The 25,137-nt window shown below is 39.5% G+C and overlaps 1 protein-coding gene across 1 annotated transcript in view; it reads left to right on the top strand.

The window, feature by feature from the left end:
• The window catches only part of LOC126416806 (xylulose kinase-like), a 137,562-nt gene that overhangs the window by 103,248 nt on the left and 9,177 nt on the right, over positions 1-25,137 (top strand). Inside the window, exons 9-11 of the mRNA XM_050084680.1 lie at positions 986-1,101; positions 15,769-15,942; positions 16,383-16,480. Of these exons, the coding sequence (XP_049940637.1) occupies positions 986-1,101; positions 15,769-15,942; positions 16,383-16,480 (388 nt within the window). The remainder of the gene's footprint in view (positions 1-985; positions 1,102-15,768; positions 15,943-16,382; positions 16,481-25,137) is intronic.

The following is a 25,137-nucleotide window of genomic DNA, read 5'->3' as shown; positions in this document are numbered from 1 at the left end:
ATTTTAAATTCTTAGAACTGGGGCTAGGTGGAAGGCTTTATTGAAAGTGTCACATTGAAGATGTTCTGCAGAAACTGAATGCTGCTGTCTTTACAGCAAGAATAATTTCCACTGTCTTTGAAAATGAAACACAAAGGCCTGTTTACTTTTGCTCTGTTATCTTGTATGGTGTTATATTTTGGGGAAGTTCTGTGCACTCACGGAGAATATTCTTATCCCAAAGTGGGCAGTCAGACTGAACTGTGTTGTCATTCGTGAACTTCATGTAGGCCACTGTTCAGGTGTCACAGAATACTAAGGCAATCCCTGTACATATATTCCACTACAGGATTTGCTGTTTACAATACTGACCCAACCAGAAGAAACTGCAACATTCATTCAGTGAACACTAAACAGAAAAATGATATACACTGAGATAACACTCATTAAGCATTGTACTGACAGAAATGAAATGTTTAACAGGTTTTATTTTTGATAAGTTGGTGGTAAACCCCAAGTCTTTGAATCTAAGATGACAGGTTTCCTTGTGGCATGCTCCTTCTACTCTCTTCGGGAGTCCTTTGCAGTAATTTGGTACTTCTGTCTAATATGCTGTTTATTTAATCTCTCACAAATTTTGTTATGTTTTATTTATTCTTTGTTTATATATTTTCAAATCAACCGACAATAAACTCGTTCCATGACCAAGTAGCTTTGGGTAGCATGGTTGCATGGAACTTGATAAAAAAAGGAAAAAATAAAATACTCATTTACTGGTGATGTTAGCAAACACATAAATCAATGAATAAAATACTCATTCACTGGCAATGTTAGCTAACACATGATGTAATTTTGAACACATGAATTTTTATGTCATTGCACTAGATGTACTTTCACTGGACTCATCTCATTGCTGCAAAAAAATTTTTAGTGATATGTTGTAGACTGCTTCTATTTACTATGAACTTGGTTGTCATTCATTTACTTACTGTTTGTTTTGCTTCAGTTTTAAGAATGGATCTCTCACAAGGGAACGGATTAGAGATGACTGTGCAGAGGGATCATGGAATCTTTTCAATGAGCTTCTGGACAGTACACCTAGAGGCAACTTTGGAAATATGGGTAAATAATTTCTTCACAAACTAAACTACTTTTCTATTCATGACATGTTTACTTTGTTTATTTTCCAAGTTAATGTTTTAAACTTTTTTGTCAGTGATATTTTAGTTGGTAATCATTCCTCTTTTCTGATCATTAAACATTCATAATTGGTAGAACGGTCGCAAAAAATATCTGAGGCCTAGGTTTAAGTCTCAGTTTGGCACAGCTGTTGACAGATAGCTAATTGTTCCAATCAGGACAACAACCCCCATATCTTCTGTGGATGCATAAGAAGCTCTGCTCATCTCATGACTGCCAACCATTAACAGTGCCTTGATTCTAATAACTGCATCCCATCCATAGCAAAAAATCTCTCTCATGCAGACTGTTCACCCATCTACAGTAACAAACAACCCCTTGCCCAGTAGGCTAAAGACATTGCTAAGGCCTTCACAGGCAAGCACTATCCTCCAAGAGTAGTCTGCAAACAGATGTCTCATGTCATATCCACACGTGACTCTAATCCTCCAAACCAGCTGAAAAAGAGCATCATCCTCATTACCCATTATCACTACAGACTCTTAACAACTTAATGACGTGGTTTGAAAGGGCTGTGATTGTTTATAATCATGCCTCTAAATGGGGCATATCTTATCCATAATCCTTCCACTCCTCTCAAAATGAAATTCTGTCACCCAACCCAAGTTACATAACGTTCTAATCCATCCAAATGCTCTACTTCCATGGCTGCTGTACAGTCTGTGCCATCTGGATCTCCCTCCACCAATTACCAGCATCTCTGATTCCTTACAACAATCCATTAATCCCCCTGGCCTCAATGTTTGTTAGCCCCAGTTCTGTACCCAGCTATTCTACTGGCTGCATCAGGTTAAAAAGAATGTCAAGTCAGAATGACTGGTAGTGTACCATGAAATTGTAGACTAAACATTGCCATATGTCAATTGGCACTATTTTGTTATGAGCTTAAATGTGATCAAAATGCAGAAAATAAAGCTAGAAACATTAACATGACACCTTTATGTGGCACACTAAACAAAAAAGCCATTTCTTCAAAACATTCTGATTCACTCATATATCATTTTCAAGCATTAACAGAGTTCAAAAAGAGAAAGTTGCCAACACTGCTGCTGTTTGGCAACCCTGCTTTTTAAGGAGAAAATTAATCATTTAAACAACTGTCAAAAACGTTTCGGAAGACAATATCAAACAATGGAAAATCCAGGATGAAATGTAACAATATCATGAAAAGGATAGCTGCTACTAACCATACAGTGAAGATGCTGAGTGGCAGATAGACACAACAAGAAGACTGTCAGAAAGTGAGCTTTCGGTCAAGGCTTTGCTTGGAAATAGCGTGTGCGCGTGCGCATGCGCGCACACACACACACACACACACACACACACACACACACACACACACACAGGTGTGCACGAACACAACTCACATGTACATGACCCCAGTATTTGGCTGTTGAGATTAGATTGTGAATAGCAGCACATAAAGTGAGCAGCAGTTTGATGGTGTGACATGGATGAGGTGGAGGGGAGGGGGAGGGGGGACGAGAGTAAGACTGTGGGCACATTGGTGGAATAGAGAGAGGGCTGTGTAGTGCTGGAATGGGAACAGGGAAGAGGCTAGATGGGTAAGAACAAAGACTGACAAAGGCTGAGGTCAGAAAGGTTACAGCAATGTAGGATATATTGCAAGGAGAGTTCCACCTGCACAGTTCAGAAAATCTGGTGTTTGTGGGAAGTATCCAGATAGCACAGGTTGTGAAACAGTCACTGAAATGAAGAATGTCATGTTGGATGACGTGCTGAGCTGTCGGGTGGTCCAGCTGTTTCTTGGCCACAGTTTGTTGGTGGCCAATCATGTGAACAGATGATTTGTTGGTTGTCATTCCCACATGGAAAGGCTGCTGCTTACCTTGTAGATCACATGAACAGTTTCACAGGTAGCCCTGTCTTTGATGGGATAGATGATGCTTGTAACCAGACTGGAGTACTTGGTGTTGGGAAGATGTCTATGTGTCTATTACAGGGATATGAGCCATGAGGCAAGGGGTTGGGAGCAGAGGCTTTGTAGGGATGGATGAGGATATTGTGCAGGTTCAGTGGGCAGTGGAATAACACTGTGGGAGGGATGGGAAGGATAGTGGGTAGGACATACCCCATTTCAGGGCATGAAAAGAGGTAGTCAAAACCCTGGTGGAGAATGTGTTTCAGTTGCTCTGTCCTGGGTGATACTGAGTCACGAGGGTAGTTTTTGAGGGTGGGGCAAATGAAGTAGGTCTGCAATGCAGGGTTTGTCAGCTATGAGGGGATGTGGGGGATGTTTGGAGATTGTAGTTTAGGTTGTGATTGGTGGTAGCCGAAGGTGGGAGTAAGGAGTGAAGTGAAGGTGTGCATGCTGTCCACATGAATCTAGCCTCTTCCCTGTTCCCATTCCAGCACTACACAGCTCTCTGTTCCGCCAACACACCCACAGTCTTTTTATTTTTCTGCTTCCTCCCCCCCCTCCCCTCCCCCCCTGCACTTCGTCAAACTTCCCGACTGCACATAGCTGCTCTACCCTCTCTCCACCTCATCCCTGTAGGCTCCAACAAGCAACACGTTACTGTCCTTCACCCCTAACCTGCTATTCCTCCCCCTCCCTGCCTCAGCGTCCTCTTTACCCACATCATGTGCTGCTGCTCACAGTCTGGCTTCAGCATCCAGAGACTGTGGTTGTGTGTGTGTGTGTGTGTGTGTGTGTGTGTGTGTGTGTTTGTGTGTGTGTTGTCTATTTCCAACCTTGGACTTGGCTGATAGTTCACTTCCTGACAGTCATTTTTTTGTGCCTGTCTGCAACTCAGTGTCTCCACTATATGCTGAGTAACAACTATTTGTTTCATAAAATTGTTACATTCCATCCTGGATTTTCCATTGTTTTATTTTGCCCAATGGCTTTTCTTCCATCCCATAACCCAGTGCTGTTCTCCTTTGTTACTATTTTCTAATGCATTACAATACTCAGTGACCTTCCTTCTTTTTCTTCTTTCCTGTGTTTCTCTTGTCGCCTTACAAACCACACAGCACTCTCTATTTATGAGCCACACTGTATCAGCTATATTGGCTGCACACAATAGATGGCTCCAAGATTGCACTGATTGTTGCTGCAGCAGTTCATGTCACACAACACCCGCTATCATTAATCCCATGCCTTCAAATTGAGCAATCTTCCTGCATCACTCTCCTGTATTTTCACTTTTTATTTCCCATACCTTCCAGTGCCCCACAAATTTTTATCTCAGCCTATCAACCCCTTTCCACCTGCCCCCCCCTCCCCCTTCTCCACTCTATTCCAGTTCACAACTACTAACTTCACCTAATCTAGTCAGATCTGATGTCCCCCCTCACACTTATCCACCCACTGACCTGAAACCCAAATTACAACCTTTTTATTTATTTTTTCTTTGACCTCTTTGTGTCTTCACTCCAATTTCAGTTGGTTTCCACCTTTCACTTTTGGCCTGGTTCCTCAGAGTTATTCTTGTTTTCCTTTACTTCTTCTGTCTCATACTATCGTGATTTTTCCCACCTAATTGGGTGTATTTTTACGAATTTTTTGGACATATTTCTACATTATTTATGTATTTTTATGCATTTTTATCCTCCCCCCATGGATCCTTGCTCCTTCCATCTGTGTCGATACAGAAAAGTTTCCTTATCTGTTGCCAGAACCCAGTCCCACATTCTGTTCCTGTGTTGTTACTTGGCTAATTGAATCCCCCCAAATGGCCTTACCATCAAATTACCCATATCTGGCTGCCACAATGCCTTCCTCAATGAACTCCATCTGTACAGATTCTGCCAGTCCTGTGGTTTACCAGTCACCAACATAGTCCTGCAAAACCATATCAATCAGTCCCAAACCTTCTTGCAATACCTCCTCTCCATCCATAAAATTCTCCCATTATGCAATCTCAAATTCCTGACTCCCATATCACACAATGAAACTGTTGCCCTCCCTGAACTAGAGCAACATGCCACCTCAAAAACTCTCCACTGTGTTCAATTCCTACTCCCAACTTGGACTACCACTATCAGCCACCTATACTAAAACCTCCAAATCTCCCCCATATCCCCTCATAACTGACAAACCCTGCCTCACAGACCTACTACATTTACCCCACCTTCAAAAACTCCCTCCCACTACCACACAGAATCTGGAAGGTAAACAGACCTGTAACACAGTCATGAATCTTTCCTCCAAAAGCCTTATCCCCGCAGAAGTATCAATCCTTTTCAAAGGCCTCACCATTTTCCCCACTCCCAAATTCAATCATGCAGGACTTGTTAAGGACCTTCTGCCCTTCTCAAAGTCCCTACCATGGACTGTTTTGCTGCCAACACTACCAATCAGACTCAACCAGAGACCAATGTTAAACACTGCCTAACTCAGTTCACTCCTCCATCTAATCGTGATCAATCCCCACTGCCCCCAAATCACCCCCTGTTAACTTTCCAGAATTTCTTAACCATGCACCTTGCCTCACCATTGTAGCACAAATCCCTCAACATGCAAACTACCCATACATTAATAGAGAGAACTACAATCCACCTCCTAAAAACTGATCCCAGCCTTATAATATTACCCACTGGCAAAGGCTCCACCACTGTTGTTCAGGATTGCAAGGATTACCTGGCAGAAGGATTCTGCCAGCCATGAGATTCATTCACCTACAAACCCTGCTACAGTGACCACTATCCAGAAATCCAGCAGGATCTCCAGTCTCTCCTCAAATCCTTAGGCCCATCCCAGAACCTCTCCCCAAAGTCCATCTCTCCCCTCACCCCTTACACTCCCAACACTCTTATCTTCTATATGCTTCTTGAAGTCCTTATACCCAACCACCCTAGATGCCCCATTGTTTGTGGTCAGTTACTGACAGCCTGCTCCAGTTTCTCTCCATATATTGCTTGTATTTCCTATTTTTAACACTTTGCTACATTCTAAAATGTCAGTTTTTCTAGTTTATTTTAATTTTGTATGTTTTTGAAGGTTGTTTTTGGATTTAGCTAAAACTGCAGTACTGCTTACAATTCTGATTACTGTGGTTTACTTTTGTTTAGTTATGCCTGTAGCAGATATCCCTTTACATTTATGTATTGCATCTTTAGGGATAAAGGCTGAATGTTCTTCAAACACCTGTGCTTCCATGCAAATTTCACTCTACTTTCTATTTTAACAACTTTTGTTTTACTTCCTATAATGTTCAAATTATTTTCATGTTTCAGTAGTCAAATTTAATGCTCTTTAGAGATTTCCACATTTTCAAGATTCAAGCTCCAGAATGAAAAAAAATGTTCTTATATAATTCAAGTGCATGCAAAAGTACCAGGTGGTTATAATAAAACTGATGGTGCTTTGAGTGCTGCAGTGTAGGCTGTGTACATCACAGGATGCTGAAACATTGCAGATATGTTCATTAATCAGTGTGCTTGTGAAGTATGCTGAAAAAAATAACAGTTCCACTTTCTGCTACCATCTGAAAATATGCCACTGTAAGCATTCAGAATGTAATGCGGGTGCATGAAATGGGGAAAAACTACAAAACACATAATAACGGCTGTTCTAGCATGTTTATTAGGATATAGTCAAGAGTCACAACACATGTTCAATATGGTTTCCACACTCAGTGACATGCTGCATCCATTACATAGCGTGGGGAATAGTTTATTGGAGCATGTTTGATGTAATGCTGTCCTTCAGGTCAAGAAGAGTGTGGATACATACCTGATAGACCTAACTTTTCAGATATCCTCAAAACCAAAAGTTGTTGCCAAAGATTTCTCAAAACAAATCTTTCTCCTGACAAGTGCCATGTGGTGTCACCCATCTTGCATGAACACAGTGGTACATGACCCAGTTGTATTCTTATAAAACTGGAATCACATGTTGTACAAGGGGGTATTTATAAAGTGCAGATGCCACTGTAGGCCTAACTGGCCTCCTTGAAGAAAAACAGACCAAGCACAAGGAGCTTGTGACACCACACCATACAGTCACATAAGTGGTGTGCAGTGGATGTTCCTGCATGACATGTGGTGGAGCAGAACCCCATATGCGACAGTTCTGAGCATTCACAGTAGAGATGGGGGATGCACTCTTGAACTAATTCATAGAGTTGAATCTTTCAAAGGAGTGAACAATCAGTGATTCAGAAAAAAAGAACGGTAGCTCCAAACGTTTCCGACGGCAGAGAGAGAGAGAGAGAGAGAGAGAGAGAGAGAGAGAGAGAGAGACGGAGCATATCAGCGGCGCCTCTGCTGTTCACAGCACAGTGCACGCCACACAACACAGCCAGCGCCGGCCTCTGCCCTGCTTCTACCTTGGCTACCTGCATTGAGCAGTGCCCCATTGGATTTTGTGTTTCACATATGCCGTGCCGTCTCTGTGCGTCGTCTGCCGCGCGCAGTGTCTGGCGCAGCTTGACTTCGCATCGCACTCTGTCGGCGATCGTTTCAGTCGCACGTCCTGCCCTCTGGGCAGTTGATGCGAGCAACAGGACAGGGAGCCACCTAGCGGATAACATAGGAACTACTTGCAACAACCTGCTCGCAAGAGAACAGACGATTTGTCTCGGAGCGGGTGAGTTCACCGCTCCCCCCACCCTCGGAACTCGCCCGCTCAACGCTCACTCCACCATCTCGACTCTAGCCAGAGCGTTGAGCAAAGCGACTCAGGTGTCACTCTGGTCTCTGCGGTCTCGGCTCACGCAGTAATACAGCTCGCGGCTCGACCTGCTCGACTCAGCGGCTCTGCATCGGAGTTCGTCTCTACTGGATATTGTTCTTCGTAGTAATACCGCTACGTATATTACATTATTATGTTATGTATACATCATTTGTTTTTATTTTATTTTTATTTGTTTAAACTGATTAGATTAGGTTCCTGACGACTCCTCTTACTATAGGATTTTTATTATGGACACTCGAATTTACGCTTTAATTACGAGCGAACCGATAAACGTATCGCAAAATGTGATACACCAATATTTTCCTTGTTTTATTCTGCGTAAGGCTATATGCAGCACTTTCGTTTTACAGTCAAATTTATAGTTTTTTTCTTATTCTGGTACGGATTTTGCGATTTTAGGCGTCTTCGGAAGGAAACGTTCACTTTAAAAATATATGGCTTGCGATGTATTTGTATGAGGTTAATGAAATTTTAATACATTGTAGCCAAATATATTGTTAATGTAAATCTGAAGTTACAACATTTTCCGATCACCCAAAAAACCACGATAGTGCAAAATAAGTCAATAATCAAAAACTTTGTCATATCGTGGAAATTTCAATAAACAATACAAAATTCTTACTCATTATCTGTGTTACTTCAAAATAGGATCAAATAAGATCAAAATACAGGTATAGTAGTAGAATAAACGAAGTTTAAAGGGCAATGTGCCTTCCATTTATTTTCTATTGTAAATGAGTGGTGAGTCATGAAAAAGAGCTAATTCATTTCAGGGAGTGAACAGTTCTGATCCGATCTCTGAAAAGAACAGTTTTGCCCATCTCTAATTCACAGTACCATACAGTATAAAATGTGTCTCATCTGTCCAAAGAATATTTCGTGGCAACATATCATCCATTTTGATGTGTGCCAAAACATAAAGGGTGAAGTCACATCACAGAAGCCTATCTTGAGGGCTCATTTGGTGCACATTCTGAATTTTGTAAGGATATAAAATACACCATAAAATCTTTTGAACTGTTGACTTGGGGACAGATAATTCCCATAACGCAGCTTGGGCACTGGTTGCAGAATTTGAGGCATGTACTGTACAGTTAGCTATTGCTACAGCAACTTCATCAACAGCTGCCATGGGAATGGGCCACTTCCTTCTCCCTGCTGCACCACCTAGTTCACCTGTTTGTCCTGATTTCTTGATTGTATTCTTTAGCCCATTTATTGACATGGCTCTCTTTGCAGCTGTTTCTGTCAGCGATATTCCTGAAATGCTGTGGTGCTATTGCTGCCATTCTGATAAAACAATTTTACCTGCAGTATATGGTCTTTCTTCTCAGTAGCTATTGCATTTTGTCTGGAAAACTTCAACCTTCTTAACTATTTACACCAAGTCATTTCACAAAAGGAATTAACATGTGCTGCCAAGTAACTAACAGCTTACTGGAATCAAAACAGTGAACATTTCACATTCTAAGTGCTTACAGTGAGATATTTACACTCCATGGCAGCGAGGGGCACTGCTCTTTCCACCCCCCCCCCCCCCCCCCCAGCATACTTCATGAGTGCATCAGTTAATGAAAGGCAAGTATTTTGAGAAATGGTGGAATGGTTTCCACCAAATTCTTTTGTAAAAATTTAAAAGCTTGCCAACATGCAATACTTGGAGTGGACTCACTGCTAATTGTTTTCCCCAAATCAGATGGCATCGATCAATTCCTTGATTTTATAACAAAATTGAGATATTCCATCTTATGCTACACCAAGAATTGTCTCCCAATAGATATTCATTCAAAATTATAATCTGTTTGTAATTATCTTTATGGCCCCAAAAAACTAAATGAATTGCACATTATAAAGAATAATAACCAAATCCTTGGTAGATATGTTTGTCTTAATTTTGTATATTGAGATATGTTTAGTCTTCAGACAGCCTGCAGTCCTTTGCAATCCTCCTCTTTGCTTATGATGACTAGCCATCAAACACTGTAGACATGATGTAGCTCATATGACTCAACAAAGTTGAAAAAGAGGAAAACAGGTTGAATATGATATTGCCTCCAATTACTGTAACTTTTCCTTGTGTAAATTATGTATTTATTTTTTATTCAGTACAGAGTGAATATGATGTCAGTGTTTTACTGGTGCGCAAATAATTTAATTCAATAAAATCAATTTCTTCACAACATGTGAAAGAAGAAGAGATGCAATGCACACTTGTGGTGTGTGTGTGTGTGTGTGTGTGTGTGTGTGTGTGTGTGTGGTGGTGGTGGTTAGTGTTTAACATCCCGTCGACAATGAGGTCATTAGAGACGGAGCGCAAGCTCGGGTTAGGGAAGGATTGGGAAGGAAATCGGCCGTGCCCTTTCAAAGGAACCATCCCGGCATTTGCCTGAAACGATTTAGGGAAATCATGGAAAACCTAAATCAGGATGGCCGGAGACGGGATTGAACCGTCGTCCTCCCGAATGCGAGTCCAGTGTGCTAACCACTGCGCGATCTCGCTCGGTGTGTGTGTGTGTGTGTGTGTGTGTGTGTGTGTGTGTGTGTGTGTGAAGAAAAACATCTGTTGATATCGTAGAATTGAAGTAACTGTAGCAGATAGTAGTGGATGTAAGTACATGAAACGCACTGAATTTCTAGTTTTGGAAACAACTGTTTTCTTTTTTCATTTAAATTAAAAAGAAAGTATATGTAAGGATTTGTAATTTTTTCTAATTTGTTATTTATTTGCATGAAACATGTGATTACTTGCATAGTAATTGGTAGTACAATACAACAGTATACAATCTAATTTTACTTTATAATAGGAACTTAAGAATGTACTTTAAATTATTTGATATAATAACTTTAGATTTTAGTTTCTACAGTAGGCTACAGAAGCACTGCTCAATGAGCCACAATTTTAGATGTTTTTTGAATGTCTCTCCAGTTATTACCTTCAGTTCATTTGGCAGTGCATTGAAGTATTTTGCTTCATTAATATATGGACTGTTAGCTGTTTTTTCAGTCTTCTGTGCATCATATGATAATTTTGCACTAGCCTAGTATTGTGATCACAAATTTCTGCATTACGACATCTATATTTCTTATCTTCTATGGTTAATACTATTGTTTGAAACATATACATAGAATAGATAGTCAGAATTTTAAATTCTATAAACAATCCTTTACATGATGTTCTAGCATCTTTTTTGCCTAATATTCTCAAGGCTCTTTTCTGTAGTTTAAATACTCAGTCTACATGAGTTTTGGAAGCCCTGCCCCACAGTAAAAGACCATATGCCATAAATGCATGTATTAAACCAAAATACATCATCCTCATTATTTGGGTATTGACATATAGAGCTATTCTTCTTAAAACATATAGGCTAGATGGTACCCTTGCACATACATTGTCAATTTGTTGTGTCCATAGTAGTTTGCTATCTATGCATATACCTAGGAATTTACACTCGCTGCAGATTTTCCATAAAATATTACTGTCTTGAGAATCAATACAAGTTTGCAAATCACCAACATTGAAGGGGATTATATTTGTTTTTTGTAAGTTGACTTTTAGATTGTCATTTTCAAACTTTTCCTTTGCAATATCTATAACTTTTTTACTTCTATGCCAAGATTAAGAATATCATTTCCCCAACAAAGGCCTGAAGTGTCATCTTCATACATTGTGATGAAGGTATCATTTGTTACTATCTTTGGGAAGTCATTAACGTAACATATAAAAAGGAAGGGACCAATTATCAATCCCTGAGCATACCAAATTTAATATTCCTGACCCTTGATTTATAACTTTTTAATGTTTCTCTATTATTGTGTGAGATTGAGGTACACTGTCTTCTGTTTTTTGAATATGATGGGATGAGGTGCAATAGTTTTCCACTTATGCCATCTCTGGCCAGTTTTGACAGAAGTACCTTATGATCAACCCTATCAAAAGCCTTTGATAGGTCTAGGAAAACTCCAGCTACTTGCATGCCCTCATCAATTTTGTCAAGAGCTTCAGCATAAATTGAAGTGTTGCAGTCATGGCGCTATGACCACATCTGAAACAACGCTGAAAATCTCCCAGGATGTTGTGCTTATTATAATGCTCTAACATATATTACAGAATTATTTATTCAATTAACTTGCTAAAAATGGAAGTTAAAGTGAGTGGTCTGTAATTTTCTACTAGTTGTTTATCACCCTTTTTGAAGAGAGGTTTAGCATTGGCTAATTTTAGTATGTCAGAGAACACTCTTTCTTTTAAGACGCTATTTATTAGACGCACCATAGAATATGCTAGATTGTTTTTGCACTGTTTAAGTAAAAATGGAGAAATTTCATCTCAGCCAGCAGATTTTTTGTTTCTACATTCTCTGAGAAGCTGTGAAATATCCTTGATTTCAAGTTCATAGTGTTGATTAGCTTCAGAATTGTCCTCAGCAAGACTTCCAACAGGTACTTTATCTGTAGTACAAATGTCAGATTCTATGATATCTATGAAATAGTCATTGAAAATGTTACTGGTCTCTTGAGGATTGGTGACAGCAATATTGTTATTAGATATCTGTATGTTGATAGTACATTTTAGTTTTGTTTTATTGTCTCTTATTTTATTTACTATTGACCAGCTGGTCTTGGGGATACAATCTGAATTTTATATTTTCGAGTTAATCTTTTCAGCCTTCAATCTTTTGACTTGCTTGCGAAAGTTGTACTTGTATTGTTTGTATTTATTCTTGTGCTCATTGTTTTTGGTCGCTCTTTGTATCATATACATTTCTTCCATTTTTTCTTTCAGTTCTTTGGTAGAATTGTCAAATTCCATGGGTCGTGACTGTCTTGTCGATTTCTTATTAATATTTATCTTTCTGATGGGAATAGTATTATTTAGATGATAAGATAATGTGTCTAGAAGGGCATCCCATTTATTATTCACTCCTTTGGCTTGAAATACTAGATGCCAAGATTCATGACCAAGGCTCTCTCTCAGTTTGGCAATGTTGATAACACAGAGATTTCTTTTGTATTCATAAATTTTCTTTGGTTTTATACAAGGATCTTCCTTTAGCAGTAATAGTTGGCCTAGATGGTCAGAGATGTGACCATTTACAACAGCAGCTGTTGCAATACTTTCACAATTAGTAATAACATGGTCTGTAGAGCTTATACTAGTTGGAGTGATTCTGGTGGTTATGTCTACCAACAGATCTTTTGCGCCATAAGAATGGATACAGTCTTTGAAGCGTTTGCTTTCTTGGGAATCTTGTAACCTGTTGACATTAATATCCCCTAATAATATAACATTTATGGTCTTACTTGGACACTAATTTACATAATACTGTATCAAGGGAATTAATAAATAATTCAAAATTTCCATTTGGTGATCTATACCATGCTAAGATAAAGTATACAACAGACAAGACTTTTAACTTAATTGCTAAAATTTCATGGTGCAAATCAGAGGAATACTCTTTTACCCAAGTGATATCTTTGTAAGATTCTACTAAGTTATTTGTTCTCAGGTAGAGAGCCACTCCTCCACCTTTATGGTTAGAATGACAGTAAAAATCAGTTAATGAATAATTTTGTATTTTAAACAGGTGTATGTTTCTGAAGATTTTTGGTGTTCACTGACAACTAGTATGTGGGGTGTAATATCAGTAAGATAATGGTCAAAAACATCAATCTTCTTACCTAATCCCTCGACATTTTAATGTAGGAAAGAAATATCACTTTCTTCAGGCAAATTCTGTACATGATCACCCCTTCTTCTGCTTTTTAGTTTCTCTTATTATTTATAATGTTGTAAATATCAGTAATCATCTTAGTGAAGGTCTTGGAGCCTAACCTGTTTAAGTGAGTACCATATTTCCCCAGACATTTGTTGCTTAAGAACTTATTTGGATCGATCAATATTGTCCCTAAATTATTACAGATCTCACGAATATTACCATAAAGATAGACACACAAGAAGTGTAGTGTGGGAATAATCACTCAGGTTTAAGGGACAAGAAATACACGTACCTTAGCAAATATGAATAATGATTCAATGGAAGGGCACGAGTCACTGCCTGTCAGCGAGATAACAGGTGCGCGTCTCACGAAGGCAGACAACAGCTGCAGGCGAGGGCGGCGTGCCTGCTCGTCACCACAGATTTCGTGCAAATGTGTGTGTGTGTGTGTGTGTGTCTGTGTGTGTGTGTGTGTTTGTGTTTGTTGCTTAAGAACTTATTTGGATCGATCAATATTGTTCCTATATTATTACAGATCTCACGAATATTACCATAAAGATAGACACACAAGAAGTGTAGTGTGGGAATAATCACTCAGGTTTGTGGGACAAGAAATACACGTACCTTAGCAAATATGAATAATGGTTCAATGGAAGGGCACATAGAAGTAATGAGAACATAGCAGAAAGAATGATGCAAGTGTATTTGAAAGATGGGAACAGTTTGTACAGTTTGTAAGGCATCTGACAAGTGAAAATATTAAGAATTATGCTTGTACACATAAGAAAAATATATGTTAAAATAATAGAAAATCAAGGAAATGAGATATACAGATGTGAAAGAGAGAAGGAGTGTTGAAATTTCATCCTGTGTAAACATATACAGAGAAACAACTTTAAGAATGCACAACCTGCCTCCATTATTTCCACATCTTACAACCACACTACCAAACTATTTAAGAAGAAGATTTGCTGTAAATCTGAAATATTGGCAGTACTACTTACTCATAACACAAATCAGCAAATCAGGGCAACCCATGTCATACATTTCTGTCATGAGCTGGCAATCATTAACGAACTGCTGTATCTGAACATTGATTTTCTTACATCGTGCTTCAAAGTGGGTCCCTTCCTGCCTGTTACTGCCTTCACACCAGCCTGCAATAGCTTTTGTCACCTGTCAAACCCCAAAATTGATGTAATCAAACACTTAGCTACTCCTCAACTTACTTCCTTGCCATGTGGTATGCATTGCCAAGATTGACTCCCATCAACAACTTATCCTATGCACTTTCCTTCAACTCTTTCCAATACCTTCATCAATAAGGCTTACACCTCAAAGTGAGTCACTCATTGGACAATCAATGTCATGTATTAGGTGACAAGAAAACTGTTTTCATCTTTCCTTGTAGGTATAAATATTATAAATCAGTGTCACCATTAATTTCTCACCAAGCACTGGCAGAGAGTCTGTATTAATGGGCCATGCAGAGCACACTTTGAAATGCTGTAATGGTCACTCTGATGGTTTTTTAATCATGTTAGTGATTTGGATTCTTCCTATCAGGACCAGGATCTCAGAATCTGTAGCCTTTAAATTGCCACAAAGTATGTGCATGGTTATTTTCATAAACTTTTCTCTGCTTGTTGTCTTCTATGTTATTGTTTTATTCCACCATATCTCTGTCATTGTATTTACCTACTGTGTATTTATGTTGTCCTCTCCTTCATCTTTAACAGTTTGAGTCTTTGTTTGTTTTCTTTCCTCTCCTTCCAATTCTTCTCCACTACGTGTTCATTCATTTTCCTCTGTTGCTGTTCGCCTTTGTCTCAGTTGAACTTCTTCTGTTAATCTTCACTCCCTGCATTCTAACTTCCAAACATCATCTCTTGTTTACATTTGATTGTTGATTTCCCCCCTGCTTTATTCTGCTGCTTTTTTCTTGATCAGGAATCTTGTTCGATTGTCCAACTTAATTATTTAATATCTCTGTCTCAAATATCAGCTTGGTTTCTTTTAAGAGATGGAGTTTCTTCTTCTTCTGAAAGATAGAATTTTTCATGTTTGTATCTGCTGATACTGTATAAATACGTGTTTTTTCGTCTTTGTTTGACTTCAATTTTTCATGGACACAGATTATTTCATAATCTATCTATTTATTATTAATTTTAGGAGTGATTCATTCTAGTCAATTCCATTCTGTTTCAGGTCTTTACTTTGATGCACAAGAAATTATACCATTTGTTCAAGGAGATTTTCGTTACAACAAAGCTGGTGATCGAGTGTCTAGGTTCAGTAGTAAGGAAGTAGAAGTTCGAGCTGCCATCGAAGGACAGTTTATAGCACGGAGAGCTCATGCAGAAGATCTTGGTCTTTCTGTAGGTTGGTAATTTTGTGCTAAGTATTTTTTCAAATGCATGTGACACTGTGCAGTTATGTGACTGGTAGATGATCTAAACCAGAAGATAATTTGAATTTTTTCCCACATCAGATAACAGATTGTTAGCTGTCTTTACCATTTTTATCTTCTGTTTTGACATTTAATTTTGATTCTGGTTGAACATTTTAGTATTTTATAGTTTGAAAGTACAAAAAACTGTAGAAATACTCTCAACTATTTTTACATGCAAGGAATAGTGAAAAGAATGAAACAAGGAATGGGACCTCGGCTTCATATAATTTTATGTAGATGAATGTCTGTGTCAGTGCATATATGTTAAGTTCTGTTAGTCGTTCACCTAATAATGTAACACAACATTACCAATTTCTAGTGAAGACAGATTGTCAAATCTTCAAAAATCTTATAACTATATATTTTTTAGGCAATGAAATGAGAATCCTGGCAACAGGTGGTGCATCAGCAAACCAAACTATTCTTCAGGTCTTAGCAGATGTTTTCAATGCAGATGTCTATGTTTTGGTGAGTTGTATGAAAGACAATTTACAGTTGTTATGTAGTGCATAAATACATATGAACTACCGATAGTTCAATTATATTGCATTGTTGAAAGTTGTTAACAAATTTAGAAATATGGATAATAGAGATCAAAATGGAATGAAGATTAGAATCATTAGAGATGGAACACTAGCTCAGACTGAGAAAGGAAACTGCTCAAGTCATTTTATAAGAATCAACTTTGCATTTGCCTTAACTGGTTTAGGAAAACTATGGAAAACATAAATCTGGATAACCAGACAGAGGTCCAAACCACTGTCCACCTCTATTCGAGTTTGATTTCTTCTCACTGTACCACCTAAATCAGAGAAGTTGAGATAAAAAGTAAAGTAAATTGTGTAGGTCAACCTTGTATTTTAAATATGATACAGTAGTTATTAATAACAGGATAATGTGCAATGACTACTCCCTGCCAAATGTAGACACTTTCAATGAGTGTATACTGTCTTTAAGACAGCACCTTGTTTTATGTTGCACTTTACACACTACAGCAGAGGCTATTCTGTTCACAGATTATGTTGCGAGAAATAATAGTTGCTTGTGCTATTTTGTAATACTATAGTCCTCTTTTATCATTGGAGTCTTTATCGATATGAATTTTATAAAGGGAGGTTAGGCTAAAATATATTATATTACACTGGTCAAGCCAACTTTCATGAATGTAGTGCGAACATTTTGTGAATTCAGCTTTTACTCTACTTTCATTCATTTTTGTCATAGTACCGGGGAGCTGAACAGTTTCAAGTATATAGCTGTTTTTGTTTTGTTGAAATAAACATTTGTTTTATTTTTCAGGAATTCAGCATATTTTGCACTCACATCTGATGAAATTGTTTTGTGCAATTCCTAGTGCTATAATTTTATTTCCATTTAACTTTTTTTCACAAATTTGTGACTTCTTTTCAACATGTAGGCCACACTAATGTTGGTTAACTCGAAGCGAATCTTTAAGGTCAGGTACAATGCACATTAACTTAATTTTTGTTAACAAATTCATCAGAATATGAGTCAACTTTCTCCGTCCTGTGATGAATGCTTGCACTTGACTAGAAAAGTGGTCAATCATAAGCTTTGTGACAAATTTGTCAACAAATCCATCTTTTCTGAATATCTCATTTTTTTCAGTACACTGAATTTAAAATTAATCATGAGACTCATGCACATAACTATAGTGTGGCGGATGGAGGTGTGCAATGACTGCTACTGGGTGATGGAAGAAAAATTTGTGTCTTTCGGGAAACATTAAACTCCCACCTGAGGTGTCCTGGGTTTGCATGATGGCAAGGGAGACAGGTGTGTCTCCTGAGTGTAGCATTGCAGGAAGGCTGAGAGACAAGCTGCAGATAGACATGAGTGTGAACATAACAATTCTTTGTTACTCCATTAAAATTGAACAGTTATATGTGTACATATTTGTACAGAACACAGTCGGGTGTTGTCCCTGCATCATAAAGGCATGATAGCATATAGCCTGGTGGCATATCCAGACAACTGGAAGACAGGCTTCTTACTCGGAGAATGCCAATTTGGCGGATGCTGGCATTGTGGTGGCCAGGCAGAGCACTCGTCATGGCTCTGTTGCCAGCAAAAGGCATCCAGTGCCATCTACTATTGTTGTCAACCAGAGTCAAAATCTGGACAGTTGGCTGAAGAGCAGCAGCTGGCGCCTGGTTGATCCCAGTGGCATGGAGCCAGTCGGTTGTCCATTCATGCCTTGGACCACGTGGCAGTGGTAGGTTGCTCTGCAGGAAGTCTCATAGAGGCAGCAGCAGAGTATTGGCTGCATCAGAAGTATGGCCTCGTCCAGTGCAGCATATTCCATTTGTACTGATTATGAGTGCATCAACAGAACACTGTCGATCTCACAGTGGAAACTGACCCATGGCAGGCAACATTACATGACCGTGCTGTGCCAATGACCTACTTGGCTAAGCCAGGGTTTAAATACCAGTGCCTGGAGCTGACCACATGGAGAATGTAGCACTGTCGGGTTCTTAGGTCACGCAGAAGTATCGTGAATGAGGACCTGTGTCCTAGACCTTGCTGTTATCATGTGAAAGGAGGTCAGAGCAGAAATTGGCACATAGGGGAGGGCTGCTGTGTTGGCAGGTCATTGGCTGTAGCTGCTGGTGTTCTAGATATGGCACTGGGTCCTCGCCTTGACTTTCTTCCTCATCAGATTCCTGATATTGATCTAACTGAAATGCAATCATGCATATGTTACAATTGTTTTTACACTTCATATTCTTCATCTTGAGTCCACAGTAAACCCTCTCAAATAACCTTCGCACTTTGGCATTCGTTTTTCTTTATACTCAGATCAATGTTTCACAAAACAGAGTTTTCAATTCCTAGTTTGCTCTTTTTTCTTTTCAGTCCAGTTAGCAGCTTTATTGTTTCACACCATGGGAAAGGAGATAGGTATCAGGATGGCACCCATCAGCATAACCTTGATAGTCATCCCAAGTAATATTTGCACTCTAACACTACTAACTTTTTGTCCATTTGGATTGATACCCAAGGTCTTATGATAAAAACATCACAAGTGAAAATTTGAATGTCACACATTCTCATAATATAAACATAGTACACCTCTAATAACTAGTTAAAAGTTCTTGCATATCCCATTAAGTCAGACACTGCCTTAACTCTCACAATGTCATCCACTGTCCAGCACTTAAAATAAAAAACCAGATACTTCTTGACCTCTGTGAACTCAATTATGTTAATCTGTTGTGTTGCCTTATCACTATGGTACAGCAAATGAGGAAAACTATTTAAAAAAGAAAGAAGTCAGTGGTAGCATCACTATAATCACATTCTCAGACACATTGACTGATAAGAAATCCCTCGCATAAAACCTTAATACGTTAACTCACAGTTATCTTTCACCCGTAAAGACTATTGAAGCATCCCTGCTTCAGAGAGTTCAACTATACAATGAACTTACTAGTTCCTGGGGGCACAGTCACTTTTCACCTATCCTCCAGTGCCCATAGTACACCTTTTATACAACATTATTTCTTAATATCTGACTTATTACCCCCTAATGTCAAATCTCTAGCCTAGACAGATATTGTTGCCAGATTTTTGGCTATCTTCCTCTCTGTATCTCAAGGGACCTGAAAAAGTTTAATTCATGTCAGAGCCAAAGACTCATTCTGAACCTGTGTGGTGCCTCAGTGCCTTGCTGCTTTGTGTCAGCGTTGTACAGTGTTAAGACAGGAAATCTTCTCCATCTGATACTATCATGACACTTGATCCATGGTCTGCTTTGTCAGCGTTGTACCATTGTTTACATCTATGTTATCATCTGACTTACATCTGGGAATGAAATAGTATTCACTAACTGTTGCCTGGTGGTCATCTTATCACCTAATTATTCTTACTACACAATTTACTAATTTTTAAAAGTTTTACACAAAATATGAAAGTAGCATTAGCAAAAGCTCATTGCAGCAGTTGCTTCGATGGTGGGATGTATTGCATATAGCTTCAAATTAATCTAAGGCTGAGAAGTAGATAACTGAGGATAAATGCATCTACTTTCCTTACAAACAATTATCTTTTCGGAAAGCACTGGGAGTAGTGAAGATATCATCATACAAGGTTTAGGACAATGAGATTTTGTATATGGAGAGATATGAAGCATGTACAATGTGCAGGTAACACAAACATAAGGGTTGTACTGTTTGTAAGTGTAAATTAATGCCAATATCTGAAACTCTGTTTCTAATTGTTGTGGTGAAGTTTTGTAATTGTGATTTGCTTTTCATTTGAAAGGACCATCAATTTGTTTTATAAATAAGTTAAAATATTATAATGGGGCACGAGTACGCGGAGGTCACCTCCAGCTCGGTGGCAGGGCAGTGGGGGAGGGGGGGGGGGGGCAGGGTAGGCAGGGGTCGGCCACATAAGGCCTGGCCACCATGGCGTCTTGAACACTACCAACTAACCAGAAGACAGCAAGATGGGACAGTCAGAGAATGAGATACTTAATTGTAACCATGAACTTTCAACGTGTGACATACCAGTGGTAGGTAGGGGAGACAGGAATGGAAAACAAGGACACTGGGGTATCAGGTGCTGCACCCGCCAGGGGCTTGAAATAACATGAGGGAAGTGTTAGTGGTGCTCGTTGACAGCAATCGAGCCAACCATGCCTGGTACATTCCAACTGAGCAGGGCATCGTGCAAAACCCCTCAGAGGTAATTGGCAAAATAGGCATGGTAGCTTGGACATCATTCTGTAGGAAGTTCCAAAGACTGAGGCACGATTTGTCCACAACCCCATGAAGTTAGGTGATCGTCTATCCTTTGACCCAGACTATTGCATGAGAAATGAAAGCATATGTTTCAACCATGGATGGAGGGGCGAGGAGTAAACAGGTGACCATTTGTTGCCCTAATGTCCAGACTTCATGAACACTGATGCAGGTCAGGTGATGGGTGTCATTATTCACTGAGTGACAGGTGGGGCATAAAGGACTGGCCTTTAAAACAATCACGTGTAAATGCTGGTTAGTGTTGAATTTTCCACAAGCGATGTGATACCACATTGCTTGGATAGATGTTGGGAGGTTGTGCCACACCGCTGTTTACATCATTAATAGATACTTAATCTCAATGTTGCTGCATGCTACGCCATGCAGTAATTGAATGTTGAAATCCTTCAGATGTGGGGGGTGCGTATGTGGGATGCCAGTGTGGACACAGCTAAGGCCCACAAAAAAGACAGACAGGTGCACAAATAGAGGCACAACATGTCAATCGAGCTACCAGTTAAGCAGATATACTGTAAGCAGATATAATTTTAGTAAGAATTTAATTTTTTTGACATGCTACCCTTCTTTGTAACAGTGGAAAAGCTATGTTGGAGGTAAATTACTGTTAACTTCAGAGTGAAAGACATTTTTAATTAAGGCAACTCAGGCATCAACATAATGGAATTTTGCTGGTACAGTGCGACCAATTTTTATGCACCTTCTCATTCTCTGAAACACTCAAAAACAATTTTTGAAGAGTTTTTATGGCTGTATGTGTACAGTGTTCTACTACACACCATTTGTAATCCATTTTCGAAAATGTAAATTCCAAAGCAAGACATCACTGTGAATTATATTTATGATAGTAGGAGCAGTGAGCTAGCCACTGACATCACAGGCATCATGTGACTCGAATAGAGCATTTTAGTGGGCTTTCAAATGCTTTGAATTTCATTTCCATTTTTATGAAGGAATACTGTAATTCATGAAAGAAAAAGCATGGTATGAACATAAAATGACATGTAAATGTAGGCTTCTGCGGCCATTGTCACATTCAATAAATTTTTTCTGGGTTTGTGACTGCATTGTCAATATATATAAAACTACAGACGTTTTGGTCCCTGTTGCAAGAGACCTTCTACAGGGTGTTTTTGTTTACTGCTGAATGAGAAAACTTTGTTTCTTATATACCTGGAGACATAGCTGTTATCTAATTTTCATAGGCTCTTTAGGATAAAGGGGAGGGATTTTAGAAGTCTTTATTGGTGTTTTTATTATTTCTTTTCATTGGTAGAAACCCAAAATTTTGATTGGTGTTTGCATTACTGCTTGTAATTGGTGGAAATTGGTAAATGGAAGACCAGGCGGCAGCTGTGATGTGGCATTGTTTTTCTGCTTTCTAGCACCGGCTGAGGTGTGCCAGTATCCTATGTACCTGCAGCTGCTGTGGCCTCCCGCACACCTGTATGTGTTGTTTCATGTGAGATGTCGTCCTGTAATGCTATTATTGCTGGCAGCCAAGATGTCGGAAGTCAGTACCTATCTTTTCTGTTCATGTTGGATGGTCGTTTGGCTATTTCTATTGCCTCTCTAATCTTCCTCCTGAAAGTAAGAGGCTGTTTCGCCAGTACACGTGCTTCACCAAAAATCGATCTGTTTGCCGCACTCGTGCTGCTGTTCTGCCACTGCTAACTTAGTGTGCTGCCTTAGTCAGATATATTTTTCGTGTTCAGGTATCCGTGTGCTGATAGGTCACCCTGTCTCACCTACATACACTAATCCACAATCGCATCTGATTTCATAAACTCCAGCAGCATGTATTTTGTCAAATGTATCTTTTTGTTGTGCAAAGAACATCTTCTACTCTGTTGTTGCTTCGGAAAATCAGCTTGATACCTGCTAGGTGGAGAATTTTTCCCACCCATTCAGTGACACTATGAACATATGATAATACAGTGATGATTTGTGCTTCCTTTTGCCCTCCTCCATTGCCTTTGTTCTTTGACACCATAGTTTTATCTGTTACTTTCATTCCACAGCCCTTGGGACAAAAAATGGAATTGAGGTTTTGTAGTTCATCCTTTAGATGTTCCTTATCACTGATCCTGTGAGCCCTCTTGATTAAAGCATGCAGGGTGGATTTCTTCTGCATAGGGTGATTATGTGAGGAGGAATGCAGGTACCCGTCAGTACTAGTTTGCTTCCTATATACTCTATGGCCCAGTTTACCATCAGACTTTCTGTAAACTTCCACATTGAGGGAAGGCAGCAACCCATTCTTTTCTATCTCCATAGTGAATTGAATTCTGCTGTGCTGCTGGTTGAGGTGTTGGGGGAAATTTCATAGCTCTTCCTCTCCATGTGCCCAGATAACGAAAGTATCGACAACATATTGGAGCCAACATTCTGGGTGTAATGGTGTGGACTGGAGAGCTGTTTCTTCGAATGCTTCCATAAAGATGTCTGTTGCAAAAGGCAAGAGAGGGGAGCCCATAGCTACACCATCTGTCTGTTCATAAAAGTCCGCTTTCCACCTGAAATAGGTGGTCATTAAACAGTGGTGCACTAGATCGCAGATATCAGGTGCCATGCGTTCTTCTAAGATTATCATGGTGTCTTATAACAGTACATTCATGAATAAAGACTTTATGTTGAAGCTAACCATCAGGTCTGTGGCTGAGATACACTTTTCTTTTAAAAGTTGGTGGAGTCCTTAATGTACAAATTTGTGTGGCCCACCAAATGTCAGAGCTTTGGAGCCAGTTCCTTTGCTAGACTGTACATCGGTGAATTAATGGTACTCACAATTGGTCGTAATGGAAAGGCTTCTTTATGTACCTTCGATAAACTATATCTTGTTGGTGCCTGTGGAACTTGTGGGATGAGTCTTCTGGCTCTGTCAAAATTCATTCTAGTTGCTTTAGCAGTGCTTGTGTCAATTTGAACAACAGCAGGAGTGTGGCAAACAGATTGATTTTGGTGAAGCATGTGTACTGGTGAAACAGCCTCTTCCTTTCAGGAGGAAGATTAGAGAGGCAATAGAAATTGCCAAGCAACCAGCCAACATGAACAGAGAAGATGGGTACTGACTTCTGACATCTTGTCTGCCAGCAATAACAGTGCTGTGGGACAATAGTTCATGTGAAGCAACACATACAGGCACACAGAATACCTCAGTTGCCACAGGTACATAGGGTACTGGCGTGCCTTGGCCAGTGCTAGAAAGCAGGAAAACAACGCCATGTTAAAATGATTTCCAAAAACAGTCAAATTCCCTATTATTCAACATATCATGATACAAAGCTTCATTGTTTCTTACTAATTTAAACATGCCAAGATTCTAGTATTCACATTGCCACAGTACACATTCTTCATAATTTCTCACCTAAAAGTTGCTTTAATCCATTACTCAAGCAAATACTTAATTATTCCTGGTACTCACACTAGTTCACAAAGGCATATCAGATACACTCATGTAGACCAATAAACGTCTGCTCCATTGCATATAACAATCCATGCTTATATTCACCTACTGTTTACATTGTCCTAAAGTTCATCGCCTTAACCATGCACCCTCTCTGCATTGCCTGGAGCAATGCCCTTTCTGTTGGCATACCCAGCAAACTAAATTCTGTGGTTCAGTGCATGGAGCTGTGTCCTGGCAAACTGCACTATGTGTATACCAACATCTGTTAATAGTTCAACCCTGGGGCCTTTACCAAATATTAAAATTTGAATCTAAACTGGGCGCAGTGGTAGGAGGGTGGAAATTCAAGGTCAGGAGGATGGACAGGTTTGTGGATCCCATGAATGAAAATCCAAAATTTGAGCTGCTACTTTCATTGGTGCTGTCCAAGTTGAGTCACCATTGCAGTCTCCATCAGCTTCTCTCACCAGAATGAAGTGGACTTCTTCTTCTCTGTCACTCAATCAGTCTTCAAGTCATCCCACTTCTGACTTCACAATGAAGTGGGCGAGTTCGTGCAATGAAGTGGGCGAGTTTGTGCAATGGCTGCTACTGGGTGGTGGGAGCCATTTGTCAGGGGAATTCAACTTCCACCTGGAGTGTCATGGGTTTGTATTTTGGCAAGGGAGGTAGGAATGACTCCAGAGTGTAGCTTCGTAGGAAGCTGAGAGAGACAGGCTGCAGACGCACATGAGTGTGAAGATAACAATACCGTAGACTTGAACAATTACATGAGTGTGTCTTATATGGACCACAAGCTGGCATCATCCCATGTAGTCCCTGCGTATGCGTACTGTATGGCCTGGTGATGTACACAAACTATTGGAAGGAAAGCTGTTTACTCAGGGAATGCTGACTTGGTGGATGCTGACACAGAGGCAGCTGAGTGG

This window comes from Schistocerca serialis, chromosome 8 (assembly GCF_023864345.2).
Source record: "Schistocerca serialis cubense isolate TAMUIC-IGC-003099 chromosome 8, iqSchSeri2.2, whole genome shotgun sequence".
Taxonomy (NCBI): Eukaryota; Metazoa; Arthropoda; class Insecta; order Orthoptera; family Acrididae; genus Schistocerca; species Schistocerca serialis.
Note: the sequence above shows the minus strand (reverse complement) of the source record. Positions and strands in the feature narration are given on the sequence as shown.